The 26,408-nt window shown below is 43.7% G+C and overlaps 1 protein-coding gene across 1 annotated transcript in view; it reads right to left on the bottom strand.

Annotated features, from left to right (window-relative positions):
• The window catches only part of LOC311146808 (rap guanine nucleotide exchange factor 4-like), a gene marked incomplete at both ends in the record, with an annotated part of 61,136 nt that extends 37,502 nt beyond the window's left edge, over positions 1–23,634 (bottom strand). Inside the window, 4 exons of the mRNA XM_084183407.1 lie at positions 4,711–4,857; positions 7,601–7,689; positions 7,879–8,021; positions 23,576–23,634. Coding sequence (XP_084039533.1) covers positions 4,711–4,857; positions 7,601–7,689; positions 7,879–8,021; positions 23,576–23,634 — 438 coding nt within the window. The remainder of the gene's footprint in view (positions 1–4,710; positions 4,858–7,600; positions 7,690–7,878; positions 8,022–23,575) is intronic.
• Positions 23,635–26,408: the final 2,774 nt, after the last annotated feature.

Raw genomic sequence — 26,408 nt, 5'->3', positions numbered from 1 at the left:
TTTCTATCAATTCATGAATGAGTACACACACACTTGACTAAACTCACCCAGGGTCTTCTCTACGTTCTAAGGCTGGGAAGATCCCCTAAGAGGTGCCCTCTGCTCCTGTAATCCATACCACACAACCAGGAATCCAGCATCCTCAGTACTACCCCAGATGTCTCCCCCCTCTCTCACACACACACACACACACACCTCTTTGAAACAGCACTCCAGTTCTTAGCGTCTCTCTCTAAACAAGCGAAGCGGTTGCCATGACAATCACAGCTTTTCAGCGAGAGACGGAAAGGGGGAGAGTATGTGAGAGAGAGACAGAAGGACGATAGACAGCATTTGTTTCAGAGAATCCCAAAGAAACCAAAATGTTACTATTATGTAAGTATTATGCAAGGACCATTCAAATAAAATTGTATTTGTCACGTGCCGAATACAACAGGTGTAGACCTTACCGTGAAATGCTGACTTACAAGCCCTTAACCAACAATGCCGTTTTTAGAAAATGGAGTTAAGAAAATATTTACTAAATAAACTAAAGTAAAAAAAGAAAAGAAAAGAAAAAGCAACACAATAAAATAATAATAACGAGGCTATATACAGGGGGTACCGGTACCGAGTCAATGTGTGTGGTACAGGTTAGTCGAGGTAATTTGTGACTATGCAAAGATAATAAACAGCGAGTAGCAGCAGTGTAAAAACAAAGGGGGGGGTCAATGAAAATAGTCTGGGTGGCCATTTGATTAATTGTTCAGCAGTCTTATGGCTTGGGGGTAGAAGCTGTTAAGGAGCCTTTTGGACCTAGACTTGGAGCTCTGGTACCGCTTGCTGTGCGGTAGCAGAGAGAATAGGCTATGACTTGGGTGACTGGAGTCTTTGACCATTTTTTGGGCCTTCCTCTGACACCGCCTGGTATAGAGGTCCTGGATGGCAGGAAGCTTGGCCCCAGTGATGTACTGGGCTGTATGCACTACCCTCTGTAGCAACTTATGGTCGGATGCCAAGCAGTTGCCATACCAGGCAGTAATGCATCCGGTTAGGATGCTCTCGATGGTGCAGCTGTAAAACTTTGAGAATCTGGGGACCAATGCAAAATCTTTTCAGTCTTCTGAGGGGAAAAGGATTTGTCGTGCCCTCTTCACGACGGTCTTGGAGTGTTTGGACCATGATAGATTGTAGGTGATGTGCACACCAAGGAACTTGAAACTCTCGACCCGCTCCACTACAGCCCCGTCGATGTGAATGGGGGCGTGTTCGGCCCTCCTTTTCCTTTAGTCCACGATCAGCTCCTTTGTTTTGCTCACATTGAGGGAGAGGTTGTTGTCCTGGCACCACACTGCCAGGTCTCTGACCTCCTCCCTATAGGCTGTCTCATCGTTGTCGGTGATCAGGCCTACCATAGTTGTGTCGAGAGCAAACTTAATGAAGGTGTTGGAGTTGTGCTTGGCGACGCAGTCATGGGTGAACAGGGAGTACAGGAGGGGACTAAGCACACACCCCTGAGGGGCCCCTGTGTTGAGGATCAGTGTGGCAGATGTGTTGTTGACTACCCTTACCACCTGGGAGCAGCCCGTCAGGAAGTCCAGGATCCAGTTGCAGAGGGAGGTGTTTAGTCCCAGGGTCCTTAGCTTAGTGATGAGCTTTGTGGGCACTATGGTGTTGAACGCTGAACTGTAGTCAATGAACAGCATTCTCACATAGGTGTTCCTTTTGTCCAGGTGGAAAAGGGCAGTGTGGAGTGCGATTGAGATTGCATCATCTATGGATCTGTTGGGGCTGTACAGTGGGGAGAACAAGTATTTGATACACTGCCAATTTTGCAGGTTTTCCTACTTACAAAGCATGTAGAGGTCTGTAATTTTTATCATAGGTACACTTCAACTGTGAGAGACGGAATCTAAAACAAACATCCAGAAAATCACATCGTATGATTTTTAAGTAATTAATTTGCATTATTGCATGACATAAGTATTTGATCACCTACCAACCAGTAAGAATTCCGGCTCTCACAGACCTGTTAGTTTTTCTTTAAGAAGCCCTCCTGTTCTCCACTCATTACCTGTATTAACTGCACCTGTTTGAACTCGTTACCTGTATAAAAGACACCTGTCCACACACTCAGTCAAACAGATTCCAACCTCTCCACAATGGCCAAGACCAGAGAGCTGTGTAAGGACATCAGGGATACAATTGTAGACCTGCACAAGGCTGGGGATGGGCTACAGGACAATAGGCAAGCAGCTTGGTGAGAAGGCAACAACTGTTGGCGCAATTATTTGAAAATGGAAGAAGTTCAAGATGACGGTCAATCACCCTCGGTCTGGGGCTCCATGCAAGATCTCACCTCGTGTGGCATCAATGATCATGAGGAAGGTGAGGGATCAGCCCAGAACTACACGGCAGGACCTGGTCAATGACATGAAGAGAGCTGGGACCACAGTCTCAAAGAAAACCATTAGTAACACACTACGCCGTCATGGATTAAAATCCTGCAGCGCACGCAAGGTCCCCCTGCTCAAGCCAGCGCATGTCCAGGCCCGTCTGAAGTTTGCCAATGACCATCTGGATGATCCAGAGGAGGAATGGGAGAAGGTCATGTGTTCTGATGAGACAAAAATAGAGCTTTTTGGTCTAAACTCCACTCGCCGTGTTTGGAGGAAGAAGAAGGATGAGTACAACCCCAAGAACACCATCCCAACTGTGAAGCATGGAGGTGGAAACATCATTCTTTGGGGATGCTTTTCTGCAAAGGGGACAGGACGACTGCACCGTATTGAGGGGAGGATGGATGGGGCCATGTATCGCGAGATCTTGGCCAACAACCTCCTTCCCTCAGTAAGAGCATTGAAGATGGGTCGTAGCTGGGTCTTCCAGCATGACAACGACCCGAAACACACAGCCAGGGCAACTAAGGAGTGGCTCCGTAAGAAGCATCTCAAGGTCCTGGAGTGGCCTAGCCAGTGTCCAGACCTGAACCCAATAGAAAATCTTTGGAGGGAGCTGAAAGTCCGTATTGCCCAGCGACAGCCCCGAAACCTGAAGGATCTGGAGAAGGTCTGTATGGAGGAGTGGGCCAAAATCCCTGCTGCAGTGTGTGCAAACCTGGTCAAGACCTACAGGAAACGAATTATCTCTGTAATTGCAAACAAAGTTTTCTGTACCAAATATTAAGTTCTGCTTTTCTGATGTATCAAATACTTATGTCATGCAATAAAATGCAAATTAATTACTTAAAAATCATACAATGTGATTTTCTGGATTTCTAGATTCCGTCTCTCACAGTTGAAGTGTACCTATGATAATAATTACAGACCACTACATGCTTTGTAAGTAGGAAAACCTGCAAAATCGGCAGTGTATCAAATACTTGTTCTCCCCACTGTATGTGAATTGGAGTGGGTCTAGTTTTCCGGGATGATGGTATTGATGTGAGCCATGACCAGCCTTTCAAAGCACTTCATGGCTAACGACGTGAGTGCTACGGTGCAGTAGTCTTTTAGGCAGGTTACCTTTGCTTTCTTGGGCACAGGGACTATGGTGGTCTGTTTGAAACATGTAGGTATTACAGACTCGGTCAGGGAGAGGTTGAAAATGTCAGTGAAGACACTTGCCAGTTGGTCCGCGCATGCTCCGAGTACAGTCCTGGTAATCCGTCTGGCCCCGCGGCCTTGTGAATGTTGACCTGTTTAAAGGTCTTGTTCACATCGGCTACGGAGAGCCTGATCACACAGTCGTAAAGAACAGCTGGTGCTCTCATGCATGCTTCAGTGTTGCTTGCCTCCGGTACCATTATCGTTCTAGTGTGTAAATTATAAGAAACATGCTACCAGGTAAATAGCACACTGTAAAAGTACTGTAACATATATATCAAATAATTCTTAAATTGATCATAAAGTGAAAGGCTAACCCTTCCTCTGCCTCCTTCTCTTATTTCACAAGACAGAAGTTGACACACTTTGGGGTGACTGTGTGGGGTTGAGATGAATAGTATGTCTGTTAAAAGTGATAGCCCTGTCCAGCCATGTCCATGGGCCCCTGTAGTAACACTATTGTATCACCTGTCAAATGTTGTGACTCTCAGTCAGAGTGACCTGGCCCTGGGGAGGTGTTATGACAGATCTGGCTTTCAGACACTTTGTGGTTTCCTCTCCTTTAACCAGCGTGATATGCTACTTCAAGACAATGGCAGCAGTAAGAGACTGGCACCAAGGCTAATATCCCACACTGTATGAATCCTAATCTCTTCCTGTGTGAAACACACATGCATACGCACACACACATTTGACATAAGATCAGAACATTGAGGTTCTTATGTCCACTGTAAGAGCTACAACCTCAGACACTCTCTCTGCTCTATCTCTAGACTCCTAAAATAGACACCAGAGAAGAGAGCGCTGAGAGAGAGCTGAAGAAAGACAGCGAGGAGGAGTGCACTTAGCACAGAGACAAAAACACTTAGCCCACTAGCGCTTCCTCCACATCCTACTCCTCCTCTTTCAACTGCTAGACAAAACACTCACACACACGATGATTGGTTCAGTTGTAGCATGCATCATCCCAATGCTCCCAGGCAGTGAAAAGGACAGCAGGTTCCACAAGGTCACACAAACAGTGGACTGTAGTGGAGGCCTGGTGTTGACAGTGGACAGCCCTCGTGGCCAGAGCGAGAACCACTTCAGAATTGTAATTGTGTCTCTCTCTCTTCCTCTCTCTCACCTCCCATAGACTCTTGAACTCTCTCTGTTCGATGCGGAGCAATTCGCTGGTCTCTCTGCTGACGATGGTGGCGTGGCGAGGAGTATTATCCAGAATCGACTCTCCAAACGCCGTCCCGATTCCCAGCGTGCAGATACTGACAGCATCCTAGACACACAGGCAGAACACACGCAATTTTATCTTATTTGATTCAATTTGATTCAGTTACATTCAATACATCTTTGTCCACAAAAGGGCAATTAATTTCTAGAGCAAGAACAACCACCACATACAGTACATCAGCACTGAGGATAGTTTGACTGCATTTACACAGGCAGCCCAATTGATATTTTTGCCACTAATTGGTCTTTTGACCAATCAGATCAGATCTTTTGCCAATAATTGGGCAAAAGATCAGAACTGTGTAAACGCAGCCTTACACAGAGACAGAAGCTTGTTCAATCCAGACCCACTATCTATCTAAGACTGTGTTTACACATGCAAATTATTGGTCAAAATACCAATATCAGAATTGGGCTGCCTGTGTAAACGCAGCCTAAGGTTCAATGTTACAATGTTATAAATGCAGCCTAAGGGTCATTGTTAAGGCTAGTAGTTCAAGTCATACTCGTGGTTAGAACGTGCTATTCTAGATTCCTGTCTATCATGGTCACATACAGTGGGGAGAACAAGTATTTGATACATTGCCGATTTTGCAGGTTTTCCTACATACAAAGCATGTAGAGGTCTGTAATTTTTATCATAGGTACACTTTAACTGTGAGAGACAGAATCTAAAACAACAATCCAGAAGATCACATTGTATGATTTTTAAGTAATTAATTTGCATTTTATTGCATGACATAAGTATTTGATACATCAGAAAAGCAGAACTTAATATTTGGTACAGAAACCTTTGTTTGCAATTACAGAGATCATACGTTTCCTGTAGGTCTTGACCAGGTTTGCACACACTGCAGCAGGGATTTTGGCCCACTCCTCCATACAGACCTTCTCCAGATCCTTCAGGTTTCGGGGCTGTCGCTGGGCAATACAGACTTTCAGCTCCCTCCAAAGATTTTCTATTGGGTTCAGGTCTGGACACTGGCTAGGCCACTCCAGGACCTTGAGATGCTTCTTACGGAGCCACTCCTTAGTTGCCCTGGCTGTGTGTTTCAGGTCGTTGTCATGCTGGAAGACCCAGCCACGACCCATCTTCAATGCTCTTACTGAGGGAAGGAGGTTGTTGGCCAAGATCTCGCGATACATGGCCCCATCCATCCTCCCCTCAATACGGTGCAGTCATCCTGTCCCCTTTGCAGAAAAGCATCCCCAAAGAATGATGTTTCCACCTCCATGCTTCACGGTTGGGATGGTGTTCTTGGGGTTGTACTCATCCTTCTTCTTCCTCCAAACACGGCGAGTGGAGTTTAGACCAAAAAACTATATTTTTGTCTCATCAGACCACATGACCTTCTCCCATTCCTCCTCTGGATCATCCAGATGGTCATTGGCAAACTTAAGACGGGCCTGGACATGCGCTGGCTTGAGCAGGGGGACCTTGCGTGCCCTGCAGGATTTTAATCCATGACGGCGTAGTATGTTACTAATGGTTTTCTTTGAGACTGTGGTCCCAGCTCTCTTCAGGTCATTGACCAGGTCCTGCCGTGTAGTTCTGGGCTGATCCCTCACCTTCCTCATGATCATTGATGGCCCACGAGGTGAGATCTTGCATGGAGCCCCAGACCGAGGGTGATTGACCATCATTTTGAACTTCTTCCATTTTCTAATAATTGCGCCAACAGTTGTTGCCTTCTCACCAAGCTGCTTGCCTATTGTCCTGTAGCCCATCCTAGCCTTGTGCAGGTCTACAATTGTATCCCTGATGTCCTTACACAGCTCTCTGGTCTTGGGCATTGTGGAGAGGTTGGGGTCTGTTCGATTGAGTGTGTGGACAGGTGTCTTTTATACAGGTAACGAGTTCAAACAGGTGCAGTTAATACAGGTAATGAGTGGAGAACAGGAGGGCTTCTTAAAGAAAAACTGACAGGTCTGTGAGAGCGGAATTCTCACTGGTTGGTAGGTGATCAAATACTTATGTCATGCAATAAAATGCAAATGAATTACTTAAAAATAATACAATGTGATTTTCTGGATTTTTGTTTTAGATTCCATCTCTCACAGTTGAAGTGTACCTATGATAAAAATTACATGCTTTGTAAGAAGAACAACCTGCAAAATCAGCAGTGTATCAAATACTTGTTCTCCCCACTGTATAACGTGCTGTTCTTCTATCCTTTCTAGCATGGCCAGATAGTGACCCACATACAGCGGATAATATGAACATGGTCTCTCTGTGAGAGAGTGGACACTCACATGCACAAACTCACTTTCCAGCACACACGCTCTTCCTCATGTCTAATATGATAGAGGGGACCTAACGTCATCCTACTGTCCCAAATGACATTTCAGAAATGGCCATCAGAACTAGGCCAGGCTAAGCCCAGAGACATGAGCATGACAAACGGGTACAGGGATTTTTAACTGGATCTTTTGTTACATCTCAAATTCTAACAACCAATCCTGTATGCTCGATCTATTTTGTCTTTCTGTCTTGCTAAAGCACTTCTGAACCCTCCACACAGTAACTAGCTCAATCCTCAGAGGAGCGTTTGAGAGGCAGCAGCTTTGCTCCGAGCTAACACTGGAGCGTGCTAGCTGCTAGCCTAGCGTGCATATTTTAACATGGAGTATTGTAGGTAATGCACTCCAAACATTCATCAAGGCTGTAATGGGACTACACAAGTAGTAACACAAGAAGAACAGCACAGAACCCTAGAGAACATAACTTTCGAGAGAGGAGGAACCCCGAATAGAGCTGTAGTCAAATGTATAAAGCAGACCTGATTTACCTGGTGGTTGGCTGTTTCTGACACCTTGACGTCCAGAGAGCCAGACAGAACAGCATACCAGCTGGTCCCTATGTCGCCCTGGCGGAACACTACACAGAGCATAACAGCATAACATAACAGCTTATAAAGCATTCAGAAACAGTCAACAGTGAAGTGACAAGTCATAGTAAAGCTGAAAGCCAATGAGGTATTGGAGAGGCCTTTATCCAGGGGTTCATTCCACTGAGTGAGTGTGTGAGAGTGTGTACCGATGTGCAAGTGTGTGTGCGTATACTTACAGGTGATGCCTTTCTCCAGGTATTCGTAGAAGGCACAGGAGCAGATCTGCAGCAGCAGGGAGGGGTGGAACCTCTGGAAGGCTTTAACCCCTTTTAGTCTGGTCAGAATAATATCTACATCCTCTCCTGAACGCTCCGCAGGCCTACAGAGAGAGATGGGGGATGTTAGTGTGTGCTTTGTTCTGTGTTTCTCTGCTGTTCTGTTCTCTGTGATAGTAAATAGCTGTAGGCGTTTTGAGCTTGGGACCCCTTGCAGAGTGTGGATGTAAGAGGCCATTTTTCTGAGACACTTAAAACACACAGGTCTTTGATTCTCCCTCTCTCCCTCGAGGGGAAAAAGTATTTGATCCCCTGCTGATTTTGTACATTTGCCCACTGACAAAGAAATGATCAGTGTATAATTTTTATGGTAGGTTTATTTGAACAGTGAGAGACAGAATAACAACAAAATAATCCAGAAAAACGCATGTAATAAATTGATTTGCATTTTAAATTAGGGAAATAAGTATTTGACCCCCTCTCAATCAGAAAGATTTCTGGCTCCCAGGTGTATTTTATACAATTAACGAGCTGAGATTAGGAGCACACTCTTAAAGGGAGTGCTCCTAATCTCAGCTTGTTACCTGTATAAAAAGACACCTGTCCACAGAAGCAATCAGTCTCCAAACTCTCCACCATGGCCAAGACCAAAGAGCTCTCCAAGGATGTCAGGGACAAGATTGTAGACCTACACAAGGCTGGAATGGGCTACAAGACCATCGCCAAGCAGCTTGGCGAGAAGGTGACAACAGTTGGTGCGATTATTCGCAAATGGAAGAAACACAAAAGACCTGTGAATCTCCCTCGGCCTGGGGCTCCATGCAAGATCTCACCTCGTGGAGTTGCAATGATCATGAGAACGGTGAGGAATCAGCCCAGAACTACACAGGAGGATCTTGTCAATGATCTCAAGGCAGCTGGGACCATAGTCACCAAGAAAACAATTGGTAACACACTACGCCGTGAAGGACTGAAATCCTGCAGCGCCCGCAAGGTCCCCTTGCTCAAGAAAGCACATATACATGCCTGTCTGAAGTTTGCCAATGAACATCTGAATGATTCAGAGGAGAACTGGGTGAAAGTGTTGTGGTCAGATGAGACCAAAATGGAGCTCTTTGGCATCAACTCAACTCGCCGTGTTAGGAGGAGGAGGAATGCTGCCTATGACCCCATGAACACCATCCCCACCGTCAAACATGGAGGTGGAAACATTATGCTTTGGGGGTGTTTTTCTGCTAAGGGGACAGGACAACTTCACCGCATCAAAGGGACGATGGACGGGGCCATGTACCGTCAAATCTTGGGTGAGAACCTCCTTCCCTCAGCCAGGGCATTGAAAATGGGTCGTGGATGGGTATTCCAGCATGACAATGACCCAAAACACACGGCCAAGGCAACAAAGGAGTGGCTCAAGAAGAAGCACATTAAGGTCCTGGAGTGGCCTAGCCAGTCTCCAGACCTTAATCACATAGAAAATCTGTGGAGGGAGCTGAAGGTTCGAGTTGCCAAATGTCAGCCTCGAAACCTTAATGACTTGGAGAAGATCTGCAAAGAGGAGTGGGACAAAATCCCTCCTGAGATGTGTGCAAACCTGGTGGCCAACTACAAGAAACGTCTGACCTCTGTGATTGCCAACAAGGGTTTTGCCACCAAGTACTAAGTCATGTTTTGCAGAGGGGTCAAATACTTATTTCCCTCAATAAAAAGCAAATCAATTTATAACATTTTTGACATGCGTTTTTCTGGATTTTGCTGTTACTCTGTCTCTCACTGTTCAAATAAACCTACCATTAAAATTATAGACTGATCATTTCTTTGTCAGTGGGCAAACGTACAATATCAGCAGGGGATCAAATACTTTTTCCCCTCACTGTAGACCTGCTCATACAAATACCACAGGCTTTCTATCTCTTCCCTTCATTTCCTCTCTCCTAGCCCTTGGCTTATTTCTTTGTCTCTAATCTACCTTATTTTCTTTCCATCCACCTTTGTCCATTCCAACAAGCTCTCACAGTCTCACATCAGAATTAGACGTTCATCGATGTTTCTCAAACATCACATTTTGAAGTGTTTAAGGTTAAGTTTAGCCATTAACTCCAAATGGTTAAGGTAAGGGTTAAGGTTTGGGATAGGCTTAAAACAAAAATATCTAAAACAATTATCGCTGGATTCAAACATGCAACCTTTGGTGGAACCAGAGGCAGATGTTTACCGAAAACTACTTGAAGCAACAGCGCTCACTGTTGCCCCTAATGGCCGGTTTCCACGTCATCTCCCGACATCCTCAGACATGGATGAACGTTGAATACGGACTTGTATCACGGGTTAAATGCCTGCTCCATTCATCATTCTCCTTTTTTCTCTCAGACCTTCTCTGTGCAATAACATTTGTCTGCTAGCGGGACAAGACCTAGCTGAAGACACATTCTGAGGGCTACAGCCCTGAGGTTGTAAATCTCTCTCGCTTTCTCTGACTCCTCAGAGCTTCTCTCTTGTCCACTCTGACTCCTCCTTCCTTTTCTCCCCTCCACCCTCATCATTCCATATCTCTTTGCCACTTTAGGGTTAATCTGTTAGACAGGTGGAACTGTTAGAGCATCATACAAGAGCAACCCAACCTTTGATGTTCCTCAGCATTGACCCAGATGTCTAGATGACAAAGAGAATACAGGTGACGGACTGAGATCACCTCCCATCTGGCCAAATGTCTTCTACAATCTCCCTTTCCTCCTCTCTTTCTTGTACCTCTCCAGCATCATACAACATGTCCAGTAGAATGTGTTTCTCTCCAAAGATGATGTGGTCTGAGAGCAGCTCACGCTACCTTCCACCTGTAAGTAAATGATGAATTCTCCTGTTAACCACTCATCTCTTCCTTTCTCTTATTTCTCTGCCTCTACGTCAACAGCGATCTCAGTTTTTCACCTCATATTACAGCTAAACCATTACCACACACACACACACACACACACACACCTGACTAGAGCTGAGCCACAGTGAGAGATGGCTGACCTATTCCTGCAGTGGTACAGATGAGATGGGACAGGACAGGAGAAGAGACCAGAGAGCTCTAGAAGCTTCTCTTACTGTATACTACAGCACCAAAGTGTTCCACAATGCCCCTGTTCATTACCGTATCAAAATATATACTGTAGCTTTCCACACTAATAATTTTCTATTTTTATAATTTTAACCAAATGCAGCTAGTGCCGTTTTTTTTTTTACGAGCAGGAGCTGCACATAAGAAGAAATCTGCAGTTCAAACAATAAAGTGGCCTCCACGCCACGGTTTCGGTAAACAGCTGAGAGATGGGGCTGGATAAACGTAACCACTCTCAAATTCATAGAGCTATGGATACAAGGACTGACCATGCATGATATCAAAATTATAGTTTTAACCATGTTTTGAGGCTATAGAACAATGTAGTAAAATAAGCTAATATTTTGGGTTCTGATGGTGTATGACAGTTGAACTAAGTTCATGAGGCATTTATAAGTTACATCCTTCAAGAATCAAATCGGTATACAGTATATCATTAATTTAAAAGTCAAAAAATGGATGAAGCAATCACAGATTTCCCCTTTTTTTATTCTGAGATAAATGTCATGTTTTCACCTCCATTTGTGTTGTGTTTCTGTCAAGCACTGTCACCTTCTGTATTACAGATCAGTTCTAATCTAATAAAAGTGTAATTTACAGCCTGTTAATAACTGAAGTCAAATCAGAAATCATGTAAAAGCCTACACTTATTATCACCCACACAGAGACACACACATTAGTGATGCGTGGGTTGACGCATAACCGCATCGCCCTCAGTCTCCACAGTTATATCTGCAGGGCGGGTGGGTTTAGGGTCATGAAATATTCTGTGGATGAAGGGCAGGTGGGTGGCGGGCGGGATGAATAAAGTGAAAACAATGCCTTAAAAATCATAAACGGTATAATTATTGTGCAATTTATACATATAGGCTGCATTGAGGCTATCTGGCATTAGTGTGTAAGCCTTAGGGCCTAACTGTACTCGTGAAATCTAATTGGTATGGTAAAAACAATCCCCAGAAAAATCAGTCTGTTTAAACTAGAGATATTTATTTGCAGGCGTCTCAATCCACCGCATCCGCCGATGTCGCACTCCGGCATCTGAGGTGAAAGGTGACAGAGCTAGAGTAGTGTTATGTCAGACCATGGGACATCCCAAAAATCGGACTTCTCACAAAATCGTCTGTAGCGTCCGAATAGTTTGGCCTACAAATTGACCGCTCTGTGGGAAGATGAGACTCTCAATAACACGAAGGTGTTCTCCGTTTTGCTCTACGACCCCCACAAGCATCTTGGGACTCGTCTAGAGTCAGTACAGCCGATCTGCCAACTTCTGTCTGTAGCGTCTGAACAATTTGGGCTACACACGAATATGACCCCTCTGTGGAAAGGTGAGACTCTAACGAACACGTTTTGCTCTAGGACGCCCACATGCCTCGCAAGACTAGTCTGAAGGTCCCCTGGTACCAGTTGAAACTAATTAACGGAAGTATACAGTACCAGTCAAAAGTTTGGACACACTTACTCATTCAAGGGTTTTTCTTTATTTTTACTATTTTCTACATTGTAGAATAATAGTGAAGACATCAAAACTATGAAATAATACATATGGAATCATGTAGTAACTAAAAAGTGTTAAACAAATCCAAATATAATTTGAGATTCTTCAAATAGCCACCCTTTGCCTTCGCTCAACCAGCTTCACCTGGAATGATTTTGCAACAGTCTTGAGGGAGTTCCCACATATGCTGAGCACTTGTTGGCTGCTTTTCCGTCACTCTGCGGTCAGACTCATCCCAAACCATCTCAATTGGGTTGAGGTCAGGGGATTGTGGAGGCCAGGTAATCTGATGCAGCACTCCATCACTCTCCTTCTGGGTAAAATAGCCCTTACACAGCCTGGAGGTGTGTTGGGTCATTGACATGTTAAAAAACAAATTATAGTGGGACTAAACCCAAACCAGATGGGATGGTGTATCGCTGCAGAATGCTGGTTAAGTGTGCCTTGAATTCTAAATAAATCACAGTGTCACCAGCAAAGCACCCCCACACCACCTCCTCCATGCTTTTATGGTGGGAACTACACATGCAGAGATCATCCGTTCACCCACACCGCGTCTCACAAAGACACGGCGGTTGGAACCAAAAATCTCCAATTTGGACTCCAGATCAAAGGACAACATTTCCACCGGTCTAATGTCCATTGCTCGTGTTTCTTAGCCCAAGCTGGTCTCTTCTTCTTATTGGTGTCCTTTAGTATTGGTTTCTTTGCAGCAATTCGACCATGAAGGCCTGATTCATGAAGGCTCCCGAGTTGCGCAGTGGTCTAAGGCACTGCATCTCAGTGCTTGAGGCGTCACTACAGACCCCCTGGTTCGATTCCAGGCTGTATCACAACCGTCCCAGCGTTGTGCACAATTGGCCCAGCGTTGTCCGGGTTTGGCCGGTGTAGGCCGTCATTGTAAATAAGAATTTGTTCTTAACTGACTTGCCTAGTTAAATAAAGGTAAAATACATTTTATAAAATTCACACAGTCCCCTCTGAACAGTTGATGTTGACATGTGTCTGTGACTTGAACTCTGTGAAGCATTTATTTGGGCTGCAATTTCTGAGGCTGGTAACTCTAATGAACTTATCCTCTGCAGCAGAGGTAACTCTGGGTCTTCCATTCCTGTGGCGGTCCTCATGAGAGCCAGTTTCATCATAGCGCTTGATGGTTTTTGCGACTGCACTTGAAGAAACTTTCAAAGTTCTTGAAATGTTCCGTATTGACTGACCTTCATGTCTTAACGTAATGATGGACTGTCGTTTCTCTTTGCTTATTTGAGCTGTTTTTGCCATAATATGGACTTGGTCTTTTATCAAATAGGGCTATCTTCTGTATACCCCCCTACCTTGTCACAACACAACTGATTCCTCAAAGAAGGAAAGAAATTCCACAAATTAACTTTTAAGAAGGCACACCTGTTAATTGAAATGCATTCCAGGTGACTACCTCATGAAGCTGGTTGAGAGAATGCCAAGAGTGTGCAAAGCTGTCATCAAGGCAAAGGGTGGCTATTTGAAGAATCTCAAATATAAAATATACACTGCTCAAAAAAATAAAGGGAACACTTAAACAACACAATGTAACTCCAAGTCAATCACACTTCTGTGAAATCAAACTGTCCACTTAGGAAGCAACACTGATTGACAATAAATGCCACATGCTGTTGTGCAAATGGAATAGACAACAGGTGGAAATTATAGGCAATTAGCAAGACACCCCCAATAAAGGAGTGGTTCTGCAGGTGGTGACCACAGACCACTTCTCAGTTCCTATGCTTCCTGGCTGATGTTTTGGACACTTTTGAATGCTGGCGGTGCTTTCACTCTAGTGGTAGCATTTGACGGAGTCTACAACCCACACAAGTGGCTCAGGTAGTGTAGCTCATCCAGGATGGCACATCAATGCGAGCTGTGGCAAGAAGGTTTGCTGTGTCTGTCAGCGTAGTGTCCAGAGCATGGAGGCGCTACCAGGAGACAGGCCAGTACATCAGGAGACGTGGAGGAGGCCGTAGGAGGGCAACAACCCAGCAGCAGGACCGCTACCTCCGCCTTTGTGCAAGGAGGAGCAGGAGGAGCACTGCCAGAGCCCTGCAAAATGACCTCCAGCAGGCCACAAATGTGCATGTGTCTGCTCAAACGGTCAGAAACAGACTCCATGAGGGTGGTATGAGGGCCCGACGTCCACAGGTGGGGGTTGTGCTTACAGCCCAACACCGTGCAGGACGTTTGGCATTTGCCAGAGAACACCAAGATTGGCAAATTCGCCACTGGTGCCCTGTGCTCTTCACAGATGAAAGCAGGTTCACACTGAGCACGTGACAGACGTGACAGAGTCTGGAGACGCCGTGGAGAACGTTCTGCTTCCTGCAACATCCTCCAGCATGACCGGTTTGGCGGTGGGTCAGTCATGGTGTGGAGTGGCATTTCTTTGGGGGGCCGCACAGCCCTCCATGTGCTCGCCAGAGGTAGCCTGACTGCCATTAGGTACCGAGATGAGATCCTCAGACCCCTTGTGAGACCATATGCTGGTGTGGTTGGCCCTGGGTTCCTCCTAATGCAAGACAATGCTAGACCTCATGTGGCTGGAGTGTGTCAGCAGTTCCTGCAAGAGGAAGGCATTGATGCTATGGACTGGCCCGCCCGTTCCCCAGACCTGAATCCAATTGAGCACATCTGGGACATCATGTCTCGCTCCATCCACCAACGCCACGTTGCACTACAGACTGTCCAGGAGTTGGCGGTTGCTTTAGTCCAGGTCTGGGAGGAGATCCCTCAGGAGACCATCCGCCACCTCATCAGGAGCATGCCCAGGCGTTGTAGGGAGGTCATACAGGCACGTGGAGGCCACACAAACTACTGAGCCTCATTTTGACTTGTTTTAAGGACATTACATCAAAGTTGGATCAGCCTGTAGTGTGGTTTTCCACTTGAATTTTGACTGTGTCTCCAAATCCAGACCGCCATGGGTTGATACATTTGATTTCCATTGATCATTTTTGTGTGATTTTGTTGTCAGCACATTCAACCATGTAAAGAAAAAAGTATTTAATAAGATTATTTCATTCATTCAGATCTAGGATGTGTTGTTTAAGTGTTCCCTTTATTTTTTTGAGCAGTGTATTTTGATTTGTTTAACACTTTTTTGGTTACTACATGATTCCATATGTTTTATTTCATGATCCTTGGTATGACCTTCATAAAACAATTCCATATACCTTAGTCTGAGCTTAGACTATAGAGGGTTTTAATTCAATAAGAGAAAAGCTGCAAAATGGAGAGTTGAAAATAAAGTGAAGGGAGGGCCAGAAAAGTAATGTTATGGAGAGATTTGGTGAAGTGGTAAAAGAGGATAGGCTAATAGCAGTGCCAGCTATGTTACAGTGGGGGAAAAAAGTATTGAGTCAGCCACCAATTGTGCAAGTTCTCCCACTTAAAAAGATGAGAGAGGCCTGTAATTTTCATCATAGGTACACATCAACTATGACAGACAAATTGAGAAAAAATAATCCAGAAAATCACATTGTAGGATGTTTTATGAATTTATTTGCAAATTATGGTGGAAAATAAGTATTTGGTCACCTACAAACAAGCAAGCGTTCTGGCTCTCACAGACCTGTAACTTCTTCTTTAAGAGGCTCCTCTGTCCTCCACTCGTTACCTGTATTAATGGCACCTGTTTGAACTTGTTATCAGTATAAAAGACACCTGTCCACAACCTCAAACAGTCACACTCCAAACTCCACTATGGCCAAGACCAAAGAGCTGTCAAAGGACACCAGAAACAAAATTGTAGACCTGCACCAGGCTGGGAAGACTGAATCTGCAATAGCTAAGCAGCTTGGTTTGAAGAAATCAACTGTGGGAGCAATTATTAGGAAATGGAAGACATACAAGACCACTGATAATCTCCCTCGATCTGGGGCTCCACGCAAGATCTCACCCCGTGGGGTCAAAATGATCACAAGAACGGTGAGCAAAAATCCCAGAACCACACAGGGGGACCTAGTGAATGACCTGCAGAGAGCTGGGACCAATGTAACAAAGCCTACCATCAGTAACACACTACGCCGCCAGGGACTCAAATCCTGCAGTGCCAGACATGTCCCCCTGCTTAAGCCAGTAAATGTCCAGGCCCGTCTGAAGTTTGCTAGAGTGCATTTGGATGATCCAGAAGAGGATTGGGAGAATGTCATATGGTCAGATGAAACCAAAATAGAACTTTTTGGTAAAAACTCAACTCGTCGTGTTTGGAGGACAAAGAATGCTGAGTTGCATCCAAAGAACACCATACCTACTGTGAAGCATGGGGGTGGAAACATCATGCTTTGGGGCTGTTTTTCTGCAAAGGGACCAGGACGACTGATCCGTGTAAAGGAAAGAATGAATGGGGCCATGTATCGTGAGATTTTGAGTGAAAACCTCCTTCCATCAGCAAGGGCATTGAAGATGAAACGTGGCTGGGTCTTTCAGCATGACAATGATCCCAAACACACCGCCCGGGCAACGAAGGAGTGGCTTCGTAAGAAGCATTTCAAGGTCCTGGAGTGGCCTAGCCAGTCTCCAGTCTCAACCCCATAGAAAATCTTTGGAGGGAGTTGAAAGTCCGTGTTGCCCAGCGACAGCCCCAAAACATCACTGCTCTAGAGGAGATCTGCATGGAGGAATGGGCCAAAATACCAGCAACAGTGTGTGAAAACCTTGTGAAGACTTACAGAAAATGTTTGACCTGTGTCATTGCCAACAAAGGGTATATAACAAAGTATTGAGAAACTTTTGTTATTGACCAAATACTTATTTTCCACCATAATTTGCAAATAAATTCATAAAAAATCCTACAATGTGATCTTCTGGGGAAAAAAAACTCATTTTGTCTGTCATAGTTGACATGTACCTATGATGAAAATTACAGGCCTCTCTCATCTTTTTAAGTGGGAGAACTTGCACAATTGGTGGCTGACTAAATACTTTTTTTCCCCACTGTATGTGTGATGATGATGATTGTGAGGCGCTATACAAATGCGACAGATATAGTCGGGAAGTTGCGGATGGGTTATTAGCAACTGCGGGCAGGTGTGGGTGAACAAACAGCTGACCCGCGCATCACTAACACACATACACTTAAGGTACCTGTCAGTAACAGACAGCCGATTTAGCATTGCTGCCTGGGTTTATTGATTTGTACATTGTGTGCGCGTGCATGTGTCCATCATGTCCACTGTAACCTTATCTCCACCACCAGGAGCGATGCAGATGGGCTGCATCTCAACATTCTAACATGGCTTCCTTTCCTTCATCTAGACTGATCTAAAGTAACTGGACAGATGAAACCAAACCCCCTGTAAGCATTCCAAGGAAAGGATGCCACTTTATACTTAGGATGGTGCTAATGATGCCCATTAGAAACATTTATATTTTTTCTAACTGCATCACACAGAAGAAAAGGGAGAGAGAAAGCGAGAAAGAAAGAGGGAGAAAGAGAGCAATGAGCAATGAGCTCAAGTTGCCCATGGTTACCTGTGGAAGTATCATTATAATGAGGATAGATATAGGAATGGAATGTGTGTGCGCACAGTACAGCCTTGATCTAATGGGTTCTTTCTTTTATCCTCCATCCATACTGATGGAATTTAGAACATCAAAACACTCCCCAGCTTTCCTAATGGATAATACAGTATTCCATACTCTGACCAGAGATCCTATTATATACCCTCAAAGTGCCAGAATGGTATGAAAATGGCAGCCATTGTAGTCAGGGAGTAATCCAAACCGGTCTAATTGGAATGAATGGCAGTAGAAGCATAGGTAATGCATTTCCTTATTTTACTTAAAGGAAAATCAAAGTAAGGCATGTGATATCAGAAATTATGTTATAGAATTGTCAACCTAAAATATTGTCATATAATTAGAAATACAGTTTACACTGGTTTTATACCCATTTTCTGTATAAATAGCCTCTAAAATATATGTAAACAGACACTAAATGTCTCAATGTTTGTTTTCTTGGAAAGCTGTGAGTGTTATAATATGATACAATATCAGTAGGGTACTTGTTGCATTCACAACTTGTCCTATCTATCATCAACTGATTTCAGTTAGCGTATGGCTGTGGATTGACTGCATTGTTTGCAGGGATGTTGGCATATTGGCAGTTCATTTTTAAAAAATGTATGGAATCATTCCACATTAACTGGCTAGCTAGCTAACAAACATATTGTGCAGATAATTTTCAAATGAATTATTTTACACAATATCTTATCACAGCACTGGCTGACCACTGGCTTACCAACTCCTTTACCAAAATGGGTGACCTTTTATACCGTCATAAGAAGGTTCATGTCCATTATAGTATTCTAATTCATAATTCTATGGCTCTGACTATAACCTATTCATGGGTTGCGTGTTTCGTCACAATATTGTTTTGAAGGTTCGTTTTGGACTGATGCCCGACTGAGCATCCTACTCAATGCATCGGCAATGAGCGCTGATAAAGATTTCATCAAAAGTGTATTGCAGTGGATTGGAAATACAATGACATTCAAAAGGAGGCAAATAATAAGTAAGAAAACATTTACATCATTTAGCAGACGCTCTTCCTTTTGTCATAATTTTGATGTCACCAGATTGACTTTAGATGCAGTATAACATTAGCTAGCTAGCTAAGATTGAGGGGAGGCCACCGGATTTTAGCTAGCTAACATTAGCATTGCTAGCTATTTTTTGACCAACTTTGCTAACTAATAACATTGCCATCTGTCTAAAGTAAATTTGATGACATTTTAATGCCGGCGAAGTTGTTTTCTACTAAATATTTGACTACTTTAGAAAAGTCATTGTATTTCTAGGCATTATAGTTTAATTTAGAGTAAACAGCAGTTCGCCTGCGTCCAGAATGACTGGGCTTATCACCACTTTAGGGCACCACTATGGCACCGCCGATAGAGGGCGGCTTGAGAGCGTTCATAACAATGGCATCACGCGAACGAGTTACGGAGGTGCAACCTGTGAATACTATTTTATACCATGGAATTGTTGAATACTAATTTCTGATTGGCTTGAAGGGCATTCTAGAGCGTGCATTATTTCCCTATAATGCATGGTATACAGTGCCTTCGGAAAGTATTCAGACCCCTTGACTTTTTCCACATTGTTACGTTACAGCCTTATTCTAACATGCATTAAATAAAAACATTTCCTCAGCAATCTACTCACAATAACCCATAATGACAAAGCGAAAACAGGTAAAAAAACAGAAATACCTTATTTACATAAGTATTCAGACCCTTTGCTATGAGACTCGAAATTGATCTCAGGTGCATCCTGTTTCCATTGATCATCCTTCAGATGTTCCTACAACTTGATTGGAGTCCACCTGTGGTAAATTCAATTGATTGGACATGATTTTAATAGGCACACACCTGTCTATATAAAGGTCCCACAGTTGACAGTGCATGTCAGAGCAAAAACCAAGCCATAAGGTCAAAATAATTGTCCGTAGAGCTCAGAGACAGGATTGTGTCGAGGCACAGATGTGGGGAAGAGCACCAACAATTTATGCAGCATTGAAGGTCCCCAAGAACACTGACCTCCATCATTCATAAATGGAAGAAGTTTGGAAACACCAAGACTCTTCCTAGAGCTGGCCGCCCGGCCAAACTGAGCAATCGGGGGAGAAGGGCCTTGATCAGGGAGGTGACCAAGAACCCGATGGTCACTCTTACAGAGCTCTAGAGTTCCTCTGTGGAGATGGGAGAACCTTCTAGAAGGACAACCATCTCTGCAGCACTCCACCAATCAGGCCTTTATGGTAGAGTGGCCAGACGGAAGCCACTCCTCAGTAAAAGGCACACGACAGCCCACTTGGAGTTTGCCAAAAGGCAGCTAAAGACTCTCAGACCATGAGAAACAAGATTCTCTGGTCTGATGAAACCAATATTTAACTCTTTGGCCTGAATGCCAAGCGTCACATCTGGAGGAAACCTGGTACCATCCCTACGGTGAAGCATGGTGGTGGCAGCATCATGCTGTGGGGATGTTTCTCAGCGGCAGGGACTGGGAGACTAGTCAGAAAAATGAACGGAGCAAAGTACAGAGAGATCCTTGATGAAAACCTGCTCCAGAGCGCTCAGGACCTCAGGCTGGGGCGAAGGTTCACCTTCCAACAGGACAATGAGCCCAAGCACACAGCCAAGACAACGCAGGAGTGGCTTCGGGACAAGTCTCTGAATGTCCTTGAGTGGCCCAGCCAGAGCCCGGACTTGAACCCGATCAAACATCTCTGGAGAGACCTGAAAATAGCTGTGCAGCGACGCTCCTCATCCGACCTGAGAGAGCTTGAGAGGATCTGCAGAGAAGAATGGGAGAAACTCCTCAAATACAGGTGTGCCAAGCTTGTAGCTTCATAGCCAAGAAGACTCGGGCTGTAATTGCTGCCAAAGGTGCTTCAACAAAGTACTGAGTAAAGGGTCTGAATACTTAAGTAAATGTGATATTTCGTTTTTTTATTTTTAATAAATTAGCAAAAATCTCAAGAAAAAAAACAAAGTTTTTGCTTTGTCATTATGGGGTATTGTGTGTAGATTGATGAGGGGGAAAAACAATTCAATCAATTTTAGAACAAGGCTGTAACCTAACAAAATGTGGAAAAAGTCAAGGGGTCTGAACTTTCCGAAGGCACTGTATTTCCACAGTAGAATTCAATGGCTAGAGTTAATTCTTACATGTTCTATGTTTGAGCTGCTTTTGAAAGCAGAAGTCGAATTGAAAACATTATTGGCATTGTTGAATTCAATTTTCATAATAACAAGCTAGGACTGATAGTTTGGTTAGCTAAACTAGCAAGTCTGTTTGGTTACCAAGACAACCACTATAGCTATAAACGCAGCATGCAACAATTTCAAAGATTTAACTGAGTTACAGTTCATATAAAAAAAAGGTAGGGGCGTGGATCAGAAACCCAGTCAGTATCTGGTATAACTACCATTTGTCTCATGCAGCGCGAGACGTCTCCTTCGCATAGAGTTAATCAGGCTGTTGATTGTGGCCTGTGGAATGTTGTCCCACTCCTCTTCAAATGGCTGTGCAAAGTTGCTGGATATTAGCGGGAACTGGAACACGCTGTCGTACACGTCGATCCAGAGCATCCCAAACATGCTCAATGGGTGACATTCATCCGCCGTCATCACCTCATGTTTCAGCATGCCAGAAGAACTGGGACATTTTCAGCTTCCAGGAATTGTGTACAGATCCTTGCGACATGGGGCCGTGCATTATCCTGCTGAAACATAAGGTGATGGCGGCGGATGAATGGCACGACAATGGGCCTCAGGATCTCATCATGGTATCTGTACGCATTCAAATTGCCATCAATAAAACGCAATTGTGTTTGTTGTCCGTAGCTTATGCCTGTCCATACCATAACCCTACCGCCACCATGGGGCACTCTGTTCACAACGTTGACATCAGCAAACCACTCGCCCACAGGACGCCATAAACACTGTCTGCAATCTGCCCGGTACAGTTAAAAATCGGGATTTATCTGTGAAAAGCACACTTCTCCAGCATTCCAGTGGCCATCGAAGGTGAGCATTTTCCCACTGAAGTCGGTTACGACGCTGAACTGCAGTCAGGTCAAGAACCTGATGAGGACAACGAGCAAACAGATGAGCTTCCCTGAGACGGTTTCTGACCATTTGCGCAGAAATTCTTCAGTTGTGCAAACCCACAGTTTCATCAGCTGTCTGAGTGGCTAGTCTCAGACAATCCCGCAGGTGAAGAAGCCGGATGTGGACATCCTGGGCTGGCATGCTTACACGTGGTCTGCGGTTGTGAGGCCGGTTGGACATACTGCCAAATTCTCTAAAACGACATTGGATGTGACTTATGGTAGAGAAATGAACATTCAATTCTCTGGTAACAGCTCTGGTGGACATTCCTGCAGTCAGCATGCCGATTGCACGCTCCCTCAAAACTTGAGACATCTGTGGCATTGTGTTGTGTGAGAAAACTGCACAAGGTATACATGTGTAATGATCATGCTGTTTAATCAGATTCTGGATATGCCACACCTGTCAGGTGGATGAATTATCTTGGCAAAAGAGAAATGGTCACTAACAGGGATGTAAACAAATTTGTGCACAACATTTGAGAGAAATAAGCTTTTTGTGCAAATGGAACATTTCTAGGATATTTTATTTCAGCTCATGAGACATGGGACCAACAGTTTACATGTTGCGTTTATTTTTGTTCAGTGTAGTAAAATTGCTAGTTACCGCAGTGGATGTTGAACACATTTCTAGCGGTAAATGTGTTAAATTATAGCCATGGTATAAAAGGGGTAACCAACTTGGGGTTCTATGCATTCTCTGGAAAATAATGCAACTCCATGGAAGGTTAGTGTGTTTAATGAGTTTGATTACCATTCCAGTCATTACTATGAGCCCGTCCTCCCCAATTAAGGTGCCACCAACCTCCTGTGGCGTGTGTGTTGAATGGCCAGCAGTAGACAGTCCACATAAGCAGCTGGCTGACAAATGACCCCGCAATGAGGAGACTGGAATGGCGCGAGCTTGCTTCATGTCCGAAATAAACCAAGCCTATACACTATTATTTGTATGCTAATACAATCTGCACATGCGACAGTAAAGTTTTGTTTAAATCTAATACATAACCTGGGTTATGCGCTTAGGCAGCGGTGACAATAAAATGTGACAATGCTGCTGTGGTGAGGAGGATAAATCAGTGAACCAGAAGACTACTACGCCTACAACGCCTTTGTCGACGACTAGCAAAAAGGACAAACACACAGAAGGGTAACGTTAAATCCACAATGAATAGTAGCCTAGAAATGGGCTTCGCTTTTTACCGCGACCGAAATGATGAAAAAATGTCAATGACGTCTGATACACAATAACAAAGCGGTTCTCTCTCTCTCACTCACCCACGCAGAGATTGCCGATTACGATTTGTCACGTTGAAGCTGATGAATTAATCGAACCCGAATTCGTTTTTTTCAGCCGTTGAGACTGCCACGATGATGCCATGACCAAGAGGCTAGAATGTTTTCTACGCACCTTTTATCCAAACAACTGACCCATTCAGCCGAGTTGGGGGATGTTTCCACCGCGACCATCTTTCCCGAGAACCGGTGTGTGTGATTGAGAAACCGGGAGATGCTACAGGAGGGCGGCTTCAGCGTGGTCGTTAATAAACTGAGCTCGCGCTCGCGCACTGCCCCTCCTATCCGAGATAGAGGTTTGACAACATTACCCTTTAAGGTTGCAAATAGAACCAAAAAGGGTTCTATGGCTTACTTTCTATATGGCAGCCCTAAATGTTCTATATAGAACCCTTATGTTGGGTTCTTTGACCAGAACCCTAATGATTCTTCTTCACTGAACCAACCCTAAAGGGTTCTTCTTTAGGTCTACTGAACCAAATTTGTTCCATATATTTATGAATTATGGTTAGGCTAGCCTACTACTAATACAATAGTAATAGTACTAGCTAAGAAGATAATATAATACAATCAAATAATGCACAAATGAATACCAGCATAGTTTTTAGATTTTATTGTCCTTACAGTCATGCAAACTCAAACCCAAGCAGTTTAGGTACAGTATTGCAAACATATTTTTTTTTACTGTTGGTCAGAGAGGCTCTTTATTTGAATGATGGCCCACATCAATCTTGGTACCAACCTTCAGAGGGTTTATACCTTCTTCATGGAACAGCTGGCCTACTGCTATAGTATGGGTAATGCCTGGCTGGTTCCTGGGAAGAGAAAAATAGGAGCCAAAACATGAGTCAATCTTATATCTGCAAGAATGAAGACAAAAATGATATGCATAGGCCTACTGAGACAACCTGGTTCAATTTGGGTCCCGAGGCAAATCCAGTTGAGAACCACTGTTGTGATCAGCAGTAGCCGAAAGAGGGATCCTCTGCCTCTGACTCCACACTGAAATAAAAGATACAATGAGCTAATTGTGAATGTCAGGCTGGGTCTGTAGCTCTATTTGGCATATTCAATAATTAAAATTAAAGTTTATTTGTAAGGTGAGTTACCTAGCTTGTAAAGTGGCAAATTATAGGTGGCTTTTTCCTCGCTAGCTAACAAATAAAACGGTAGCCTATAATGTTCAAACTCGAAAACAACGTTATCTATCTAGCTTATAGTTTGTCATATGATTATGGATTCAAATTGTGTGCTTATTGGTATTTACAACTTTTGAGTCATCGTCATGCTTGATAAACATGGCAGTTGTTTTTTGAATTATAGAGGATTGAAACATTTTCTGGAAAAGGTTTTTACTTTTTGACCAAATAACCAAAAGGTTCTATGTAGAACCCAAATGAACCCTTTTTTCTAAGAGTGTACCCTACCCTTGCTCTCAAGAACCCAAGGCACTCTACCCTATCCCAAGGGTTCTCAGCTATAAGCAATGCTTTCCGGTGGGACCATGTGATCTCCAACCCCGAAACTCTGTTTTAACGTTTAGAAATATCAATAATCATCACTTGTGATACGGTTTTCAAAACATATGGAACTTATCTTTCATATCAGCGAGAAATAATATTTCAAATAAAAAAGATACACTTACTGTAGCGGGTTTGCACAGATCCGTACGGCTGTGTGCCTCCAGCCGACGAACTACACTTCTTCCCCAGTTACTCGTAAACACAGGTGTTTGAGCATGCTAGATAGCTAATTATCACAGGTGTTTGAGCATGCTAGATAGCTAATTATCACAGGTGTTTGAGCATGCTAGATAGCTAATTATCACAGGTGTTTGAGCATGCTAGATAGCTAATTATCACAGGTGGTCGCTTCTGTCTGTCTTCCATAAAACAAGTGCTGTAACATGAAGATATGGCCGTGGGGGAACATTAACCATATAGTGTATCTTGTAGTACTGTAGTATATTGTGTACTATCTATATAGTAGTAACATTTTGTTTTTTGAAAATTATTTCTCGCTGATTTGAAATATACGTTCCTTAGGTTTCCAAAACCGTACTGCAAGTGATGCGTGTTAACGTTAAGAACGAGCGTCGGGGTTCTTAACAAAACTCCCCCGGCCAGAAGATACCTTCATAAATAGAGGCTAAAGGTAGTTAGTGGATGGGCTAACCCTACCCAGTCAGCATTACAAACAGAAGAGTGAAAGTGATTTGCTGAGTAATTGGCTGTAATAATAAAATACATTAGAGTTGATAATAAAAAAAGGTTTAGAGAATATTTTTTCTGAAATGTGAAAGAGATTTGTTTAGAATGCAGGTCCTTAACCAAACCTCTCCCTGCAAGTGTTTATGATAGGCATAATGACTGGATGTTGTCTTCACTTATTCTGGCCTTTCAGACCAGAACTGAGGAAAGAACAGGAAGAGAGGAGGAGTAGAAAGAAAAATCAATCAACCATCAGATCATTAGGACCTCCCCAGTGGTCAAGAATCAATCACTCAACTGCATCATCAGCAGATAGAATGGCATGTGAAGTGGAACAGACAATATGTTTTTATGAACAGTATAATTTTCAAGATATTGCACACAGAACACTATTAAATAAAGAATTTTGAGAAATAATGAATGGAACACAGAGCCGTAGAAATAGAATGAATATAAATTAAAATCTAATTCTACACGAACACACACAGACACACTCTAACACACACATTATTTTGTTGTTGTATTGTTTGTATATTTGTTGTATTGTTTGTTATCATTGTATTTAACATTTGTGGGACTGTCCTTGTATATCAGTGTATCAGTGTTTTGTTACTTGTCATGTTTTTTGTGGACCCCAGGAAGAATAGCTGCTGCTTCTGCAAAAGCTTATGGGGAACCAAATCAACAAATAAATGTGATTCCATTTTGTGTCAAGCTTCTCAGAGTTCGGTGGAACGG

Source organism: Coregonus lavaretus (genome assembly GCF_964263955.1).
Source record: "Coregonus lavaretus genome assembly, chromosome: 19".
In the NCBI taxonomy this organism is placed as follows: domain Eukaryota; kingdom Metazoa; phylum Chordata; class Actinopteri; order Salmoniformes; family Salmonidae; genus Coregonus; species Coregonus lavaretus.
This window is presented reverse-complemented; position numbering and strand designations above follow the sequence as displayed.